At 36.8% G+C, this 9801-nt stretch overlaps 1 protein-coding gene across 1 annotated transcript; it reads left to right on the top strand.

Annotated features, from left to right (window-relative positions):
• Positions 1-684: 684 nt before the first annotated feature.
• On the top strand, positions 685-9238 carry LOC18435436 (glutamate receptor 2.8). The gene is made up of 5 exons (XM_006845481.3): positions 685-1009; positions 4799-6153; positions 7133-7445; positions 7599-8005; positions 8491-9238. The coding sequence occupies exons 1-5, from the start codon at positions 754-756 to the stop codon at positions 8863-8865; spliced, it is 2706 nt and encodes a 901-aa protein (XP_006845544.3). The 5' UTR covers positions 685-753; the 3' UTR covers positions 8866-9238.
• The last annotated feature ends 563 nt before the right edge of the window (positions 9239-9801 follow it).

The raw sequence follows: 9801 nt of genomic DNA, 5'->3' as shown, positions 1-9801 counted from the left end.
TTTTGGGTTTACGTTGTGCACACCATCCATCTGCCATATGTGTCATCAACAAACAATGATGATCAAACCACTATTCGGTTGTGTATCAATAAAGTCAAATAGCAGATCATCTCTAACGTATGTTGAGTTCGAAGAACGGTAGGGGTCTGGTTTGTGCACCATATACTCCCCATTTTAACAAATGTGGTGGTTCCTTCGTACATTTGATATATAGTTTGACACCTACATTACGAAAACATCGATATGCATGTCACGAGACGACTGTGGGAAATATCAGCGGATATTAGATGACTGGCCTCTGAGGAGCGGAGAGATGGGTTGGTAATAATTAAGAGTAAGAGAGGTGTTTGTTGATGTTTATAATACAAAGTTTGTTTAGAACAGAATATGTTCCCTTCTCCTTGGCCTTGGAGTTAACCTTAGGAAAATTGGGTTTAACCGTGGTTAAGCCCGAATCAATATCCCAACTATGTTGAAACAAGGACTAGGACCTAAAAACACTCTTTAATGCGGGGCAAGGCAAAAATCCAACTTCCATTGGCCCACTTAGTCCAAGGGAAAATAAATAAAAAAAAAAACCAAAGAGAATGGGGAGCAAAGAAAAACTCGTTTTCAAAGATTCGTTCCTCATTTGTTGCTCTTTTTGTAGACAATGGTTTAAAGGGAAGACTATGAGTTATTTCCTGGTGTCACGCCCCCTAGTTGAAGCCCCGCGCTTCGACCATTTCGGGGAATCACACCGGGCTAGAAAAAATGGTCCGGAGTGTTCTTTTTCTTGTATGCTTTCATTTTTGTATAGCATTAGGTATTGAAGAAGCAAATGGGCCTAGAGTTGTTAATGTTAATGTTGGAGTGATTTTGGCATTGGATTCATGGGTAGGGAGAGTGAGCAATTTGTGCATAACAATGGCCCTCGAAGATTTCTACAAAGAACACCCCAACCACAAAACCAGAATACTACTCTCAAGGAGAGACTCAGGACTAGATGTTGTGCAGACTGCCTCAGCTGGTACTCTCTCTCTCTCTCTCTCTCTCTCTCTGCGCGCGCACCAATATCCTTTATATCTCGGGATAGGATTAACTATTGTTAAATGGTCTATGTTGCCCTAGGATTTCCTCTAACTAGAGGTTTAGGGCTCCTAGGATCCATCTAACCAGAGGTATACAGGGCTGATAGCTTTCGATCCTGGTTTCAGGCTGAATTCAGGGCATAGAAGAGGGTCATCTGCCAGGTGCGGGTCGGGCCTCTTCAATGCCCGAAATAATTTCTGACTCCCCCTCGCCCAACTTGGGCCTCGCCTAAAAATACTGTAAACATGTCAAAGGGATATTGCACGTATATTTATTAACCATTATATAACATAATTATATAGAAACCTAAATTTTCTTCGGGTCCGGTCTGGTCGACTCGGACATCAATCTCTTCTTTTGGATTCAGTTTAGGCATCCCCCAAAAAGCAGATTTTTGGAGCAAGAAATGTTCGAGCTGGCTCAAGCCCAACCCGCTAACAGCCCTAGTCATCTATGGCGTATGGTGCACTATGGGCCAATCTAAATAAATATCTGGTCTATGGTTTAGTATCGAGTCATCTGCCACAAATTCTTAATGATGACTCCGATGTCGACACGGTACAATTTTGTCAACTCTCTTTCTCTAGTACCGGAAACTTCGTCTATATCACTCAAGAATATCTTGGGCATTAATTAAAATAAAAATATAGAAGAAAATAAAAAAGGAAAGCTTTATTCTTAATTAATCTTCAAAAAAAACACTGTTAAAAGGAAAATTTTATATAGAGCCAAGCCTCAAAACACTCAAATTAGAACCCCTCTCAAAAATTTCACTAGAAGAGGCTGTTTTGATGCCAAAATATCTTCAAATTGATCATCTCGACATCAAGATGCATGGACATGAGAAAAAAAATGAATTTCAAGTTTTGAAAATAGTGCATCTTGTAACGCTTTTTTGGACTGTCAATTTTCAAGTTTTCATAGATATGTTCGATTTACTCTATTTTTTAAGCTTTAAATTTTATAATTAAAGATGAAACTATATTTTAAGGCCATTACAAAAATTTCCAAAATTGAAACCACATTTCTCGATACTATTTGAAGGTGCGCATTGTTGAGAGCCGAGGCTCTATATAAGGGCAAGCTTTCTATGCTTCTTCTACTGCATAAAACTTATATACTTCCCTTTATCCAACCGTCCATTCTAAATGGAGGGCTAAGATTGCCCCAATCACAATGTCATATTTCTACACTATTTTATTTTTAATATTTTTTCAATAAACTATTTTGATTCCAAATTTTGGACGTCCAATCTTCTATTAAACTCGTACTAGTGAAAAATAAATAAAAAATATTTTCAATAAAATAAAAGATAAAAATATCTCTAAAAGATTCAAGGGGTATTTTGATAATTATATTTTATCTAAACTTTATTTTTAATATTTTTTATAGGTGTGCCCCAATGAGAAGATGGAATGTACCAAATTTCATATTCATACAATTTGAATAAAGAAAAAGTACAAATAAAATACTTTAAGACGTAGATCTAAGATCAAACAGTGAGTAACTCTCTTGATCAAAAGTGGACGGCTGGATTGTAGGAGAAGCATAGATCTTCTATGCTATAGGGGAAGTATAGAAATTTCCCTCTATACAAACCGCATCCCTTATGCACAGTAAAATTTAAATATTTCCCACCTTGGGAATACTGAATAGAAACGAGTGATGAGTTGCCCGATTCAAATGAATTAGAGAACAAAACAGGATAAAACTTTAAAAATAAAAGGTGGTACTAGTTCTGGCTGACATAACTGTGGCCAAAACTGTCACGTTTCGGTTCCTAGAGGGATCCGGTCAGTTCCCAATATTTTGGAGGAATTGGGTCGGGATCCCTGTCTTTTTAAAACTTCAGTGGCCACTAGTAAAGGTTTCCTACTTTCCGTACTATGTAGTAGCATTGTCCTATATGAGATAACTCCCATGTTTGATGCACAGAATTTATAGAGTTAAAAAAGTTCCACCAGTACTTCCTTATTCCTTAAGAAGAAAAGTTTTGTCTAAAACGACAAACTTAAAATAGGATCGTAACCCTTGAAGAGGGTTTCTTTTTCAAATCCTATTTTGCCTCGCTCCTTGTATTTATATTTATATTTGTATTATATTATATATTATATTTTTATTTTTATATTATATTATTTTTATCATATATATATATAAATTAAATTATATATTATGTATATTATATAATATATATTTATTATATAATATTATAAATATATTATATATAATAATATATATTAATAAAATAAATATAAAAAATACTACATTATATATTATTTTAGGGAAAATTACATACATATCCGTTATACTTTACGTTATTACAGATGTACTAAATAGTTTTCGTTATTACATATCTGTCCGTTTTTTACCTTTTATAACGTAATTTAAAAAAAAATACGACTTTAACCTCCTTAATGTTTCTAGAATTTCGCAGTCATATTTGAATGACATTTTCAGATGTTCAGATGTTGGCAATTCAAGCTTTTTGAAATGTGAAAGATATTGTTCAAGAACCGAAAATACATTGAATTCAGATTTTAAAAAATTGAAAACCCTTCAATTCGGTTGTTTAACACCCGAAAAAGGGTAAAGTTGTCTTTTTTTTAAATTTACGTTATGAAAGGTAAAAAACGGACAGGCACGTAATAACGAAAACTATTCGGTACATTCGTAATAACGTAAATAGAACGGATATATGTGTAATTTTTCCATTATTTTATGTTTTATATATTTATATTTAAATTATCAAAATTTATTTGTATTACATATAGCATATATATTTATGTAATATAATGTATTTTATTATATAAAATATAATATATAATATATTTTATTACATAATATACTTATGTAATAAATATTTACAATAAAATATATATTATATATTATTTTATATTTAATATTTAAATAACATTTAATAAATAATATTTAAATAGTATTTAAATAAATATAACTATATATTCAAACACGTTGTCAAACAACCGACCTAGAACTTCTTTAACATTCTAGCAGGTTATCAAACACAGACACCTAGAACTTCCTTTGAGATCTTCTTCCTTCGTAGTGAACAAGACCTTCCAATTTTCAAGGAAAGTTTTCATACGTAACTCATTTGCAATTCAGATTGATTTTTCTACGCATTTTTTTAGACCAACGGAGTATATTTTGAGTTAACCAGATGACTATGCAAGTTGAAATTAGCAATGTTATATTTCAACTTCAATTCCTACTACTAAATTATAAAACAAAATCGGCTTGGTTGTGGCATGAATATAAGAGTGGCAATTAGGTTGGGTTGACCTATGGACAGGGGGGGGGTCGGGTTCAGGTCAGTCTGAGAAACTGGTTCGACAACTCCAAACTTGTCGACACTGTATAGTCCACCACGACACGAATGGTGTGAAGGTCTGTGAACCACGCCGGTCCAACTCCAATGTTAAATGTCCACAACATGGAGGTCTAAACTCTAAAGTAGGAATGTTTTAGTACATATAAGCACATACCACTTACATTTAAACATGCTTAGTGTAAAGTTAAACTGTTCCAGCTCCTTATTGTTCCAAAAGTTGGGGGGACTGTTACAAGTATGCATTTCATGCAAATGATCACACAAAACACAATCCCCACTGAAGATTGAGATACTTTTCTTCGTTTCTATCTTCTTTTAACAGCCTCTATGGTACATCTTTTTTGGTTTAGATGCTAACAACGTTTTGGAATGCTACAGCTTTGGACCTCTTGAAGAATGTGGAGGTAGCTGCCATCTTAGGCCCTCAGTTATCAGCCGAGGCAGAGTTTCTGGCCGAACTTGGAAACAAGTCTCAAGTGCCCATTCTCTCTTTCTCTGCAACTTCTCCTTTTCTCTCCTCAACTCGCACTCCTTACTTTGTGCGAGCAACTATCAAGGACTCAGCTCAAGCCAAGCCTATCGCAGCTCTCCTCCGAGCCTACGGATGGAGACAAGCTGTAGCCATATCCGAAAATACCAAATATTGTATTGGCTTCATTCCCTACTTAATAGATGCCGTGGAAGAAATCGGTTCTCACATTCGACACAAAATTGTCATTGCCTCATCTGCTTCGGAGGAATTTATCGGAGAGGAGATTCTCAAACTAGTGTCAATGAAAAACAGGGTCTTTATCATTCATATGTCATCTGTCCTGGCCTCCAGGTTCTTCTGGCAGGTTCAACAACTCGGCTATATGAGTGAGGAGTATGCCTGGATCATAACTGATGGGTTCACCAGTCTCTTGGACTCTATGGACCCATCAGTTATAGCGTCAATGCAAGGGGTTTTGGGAGTTAAAGCAAATGTAGAAGAGTCTAAACAACTGGCTAAGTTCACCACAAGATGGAAGCATCGTTACAGGGCAGAATACCCAAACGAAATTCAAATCCCACATCTGAACGTTTTTGGATTAAGAGCCTATGACACCACCTGGGCTCTTGCTCTTGCCATGGAGAAATCTGTCACTAAAGTTGTTAGTCTCCGACAACCAATCACCCCAATAGTGGCCAGAAACCCATTGGATTTTTATACCCCACAAATTTCTCCAGTGGGCCGATTTCTCTTAAAAGCCATATTAAATACACAATTTGAGGGGTTAACCAGCAACATCCAGTTCATTGACGGTGAGCTTGAAGTTTCTAATTTCCAAATAATCAACATTGTCGGTCAAAGCATTAGAGAGATCGGTTTTTGGACACCTGAATTTGGTCTATCTCAGGTGATCAAACAAGAAACCCAAGAAAAGAAGAAGGTTTACATGACTAGAGTGACAGATCTAAAGATGGTGATCTGGCCCGGGGAATCAGTGAGGGTCCCTAGGGGTTGGATGTTCCCAACAAATGGTGGAAAGTTAAAGATTGCGGTTCCTGTCAAAATAGGATTTCAGGAGTTTGTGAAGGTGGAGAGGGACTTGAATAATCAATTAACAGTGACCGGATTTTCAGTCGTCATTTTTAAGGCTGTTCTCGATGCTCTACCCTATGATGTCCCCTATGAATTTGTTCCAGTTGAAATTAGCCATGGGAGAAGAATAGGGACCTACAATGACCTTGTTTACCAGGTCTATCTTGGGGTAAGAACAGATCTATCACCCATTGTTACAAACTGGTTGTTATATCGTAATCCATTAGAAGTTTAAATTCTTTAGAGTTATCACTGTACAATCAATGGGTTTGATAGAGATGGAGAAAGAGAGTTGGATCTGCAAGAACATGATATGACTTCGACAATGGTCCCACTCTGTCTCCATAATGGTTTAACCCATTGTACAAGTGGTGATAATCCTCAAGGCCTGTACCATAGTCATTAAGATTATATGACTATGGTACATGTCTTGAGGATTATATGACTATGGTACATGTACCATAGTCATTAAGATTATATGACTATGGTACCACACATGTACCATAGTCATTAAGATCTTATGATACTTCTTATGATTATGAATTGTGGGCACTAAGCCAATCCACAATTTAATCCCAAGGACTAAAGAAATGCATAACCCATAGGAACTCCCCAGTCCATTGAAATGATGGATTGAAATGGACATAGACTCAGATGCCACCAATAGGATCATGTCTTCGTATCTTGACGGGTCCCACTCTCTCTCAACTATTCGCCATCCATCATTCAAATGGCAGGTGATGGACCCAAAGAACAATGGTCATTAGTGTCCTTAGATTACAATGCACTTTCCCTGTCTCTAGATTTTTACTTCCTGGGACTGGGATATGTACTAGTAACTTTATCATTTAATATAGGTTACCAAATTACTGCTGTAGTATCTTTTGTGTTCAACCTTTGAAATGGGGCAACTTACTTGTAGCAAAGAAAGTAATTAATCTCCACCATCCCCCTGCTGTTAATACACAACAACTGCATGATATACTTATCTTTGCCATGTCCATCACACATTACGTTAACGTTTTGATTATTCTTATTTTGCTACTGTCTATAATAGCTCTTCTTTGTTTTTGTTATTTATAATGATGCAATTAATTCTGTTAGAGATGAATGTTTTCTGTATTTGCATATCCCTAATTTGAGAACAGACGTACGATGCCGTTGTGGGTGATGTGACTATAACGGCAAATCGTTCAAATTATGTCGACTTTACCCCCCCATACTCCAAGCCAGGGGTGTCAATGGTAGTTCCAATGCAGAAAGAGAGGAGAAGCAGAGCATGGGTATTCTTGAAGCCTTTAACACGAGAGCTTTGGTCGGTCACTGCATGTTGCTTCATCTTCATGGCATTTGTGGTTTGGTCTTTGGAGCATAGGGTAAACGACTATTTCCAAGGGACACCGATGGATCAACTGGGCAAGGCTCTATATTTCTCTTTCTCGGCTCTTGTCTTTTCGCATTGTAAGAACTTTTTACGCTTTGTTTTTTCATGTTTTTGTTATAGAATTAAAATGTGATAAAAGACTTAATACCACTAGTGTAGTCATTATTAAAGGCTTGAAACTCTCTCTACTTGAACACTCTCAAGCATGAAAGTTTGCTTATGATTTTCAGGTGCTAAGGTCAACAACAATCTAACACGGTTCGTGCTAGTCCTATGGTTATTTGTGGTTCTTATAATAAGCCAAAGTTATACTGCAAATTTGGCCTCTATTCTAACAGTAGAGCAACTGGAACCCACCATTACAGATGTGCAAACCCTCATAGAAAATGGAGATTATGTGGGATACCATGATGATTCTTTTGTTGAGGGGATGTTGAAGAAGTTGGGCATCGCAAAGTCGAAGATCAAGGGATTCAACACTTCTAGTGAATTGGCAAAGGCCTTGAGAAAAAGCAGTGCTAATGGCGGGGTTTCAGCTATCTTTCTTGAGATCCCCTACATCAAAGTTTTTCTCACTTCTTACCATGATGAATTTTCCATGGCTGGGCCAATTTTCAGAACTGGGGGCTTTGGCTATGTAATATCTCTCTCTGTAACACACACACCCCACTTAATTTCCACTTTTAAAAAATATCTGCATTTTTTCTCCACCTTTTCCCTGGGAAAAGTGAAAGCAAATATTTTATTATAGAAGTTAGAGTAAGTTAGGTTTTTTTTAAAAAAGAGATTAAAAAAAAGCTAGATTTTTTGGTAACAGCTATTGTGTTTGTTGAAGCCTCCTATATTTCCTTAGGAGTCATGATAAGCTATTCCGTTTTTATGCATGGGAAACTGTACTGTGATCCCATGGACTGTGGGAAACTACCATTCTTGGATCATCATTATCCAAGTAAATGATGGATGATGATGAAGACATTGTGACAGACCAAAAACAAAACATGCACCCCAATGAATTATGAATTTACATGGTCCACTGGACTACAATGTACTTTTCTTTTCACCAATGTGAGCAATGCCATTGCATTATGCCAATATGACTTAACATTTTTCTACTTGAACCAGGTGTTCCAAAAGAACTCCCCACTACTTTCTGATATTTCCAAAGCAGTCTTGGAAGTGACTGAAGATGAGAAGATGAAGGGAATGGAGATGGCTTGGCTTGGAAGCCGTACTGTGCAGCCAACCTCATCAACTGATGTGGCTTCGAACGGTTTGAGCCTCGATTGCTTTTGGGGCCTCTTCCTCCTCGTGTCAACAACTTCCATTGCAGCCTTGATAATTTTTTTCATCCAAATTTGCAAGGAGGATCACAATAATGAAACAGGTGAAGCCAAAGTAACGCATCAAAGTATATGGCGAAGAACTATCGCTGCGGCTAGGCACTTTAGTGAGAAACACCCTTCTTTGCATTATTTTCGAAGAAAAGAGAGAACATAGAAACATATCGACTTCGACAGCGGTATCCTAGCAAATGTTTGGAGAGCCCTTTGCGCTCCAACTTATTGAAGGAACACTTCTCTACAAGTGTTGCCGCACCGCCTCATAGCACTTCAACCTCAGATGATGATGCCCATTCTACTTCCTCTTTCTCTCCCTCAGATGACGATGATTCGCTGGCTCAAAGAACAGATTTTCAAACTTAATATTGTCTAAAGTATTGCATACTCGCCATATTTGAATCTGACTCATGGCTAAGCTAGCTTCATGCACAAAATCTTTAAGTTTAAAAATAAATTAGCAAGGAATCCATCTCTGTGAAATAATAAGATTGTGAATTCTGGGAATAATAGATAGGGAAATTTGTTTGTCACCATGAGAATGGGCAATTTGTTTTAGCTAATGTTCCTGTGAAATGCCTAATAAATGGCCCCCCATACGAAGTTGTAGGTTCTTAAAAGAGATTAGGGAGCACACACCTCAAACCTTATTTTCTCAGGGTGGGTCTGCTTTGTTCGCAAGAGAGACATTAGAGAGCACACACTTCCATCTTATTTTTTCATGGTGGTTCAGCTTTGTTTTCAATAGTGTTCAAAAGATCGGACTGGGTGGCCGAATGGGTCACCTACCGGTTCCTAGTCCACCCAGTAAACCAGCTGACTTGGACCGGTTTGATCTGTTCGGCCCATCAAGGTGAAAAAAAAAGTCAAAAAAAAATATTAAAAAATTTAAGCATTCTATCTCATTAAACTTAAATAATTTCTATTGATTTAATATATATTTAAGCTGTAAGATATATCTAAGGAAATTAGAGTCTACCTCAAAAATTTCATTAGAAGAGGTTGTCTTGATGCCCAAATATCCTCAAATTGATCATCTCGACATCAAGATGCATGGACTTGAGAAAAAAAATGGATTTCTAAGTTATGGAAATAA

Source organism: Amborella trichopoda, chromosome 12 (genome assembly GCF_054954075.1).
Source record: "Amborella trichopoda isolate Santa Cruz 75 chromosome 12, AtrichopodaSantaCruz75HAP2 v2.0, whole genome shotgun sequence".
NCBI classification, from domain to species: Eukaryota; Viridiplantae; Streptophyta; class Magnoliopsida; order Amborellales; family Amborellaceae; genus Amborella; species Amborella trichopoda.
The sequence above is the reverse complement of the archived record's forward strand: the minus strand, read 5'-3'. Positions and strand labels throughout refer to the sequence as shown.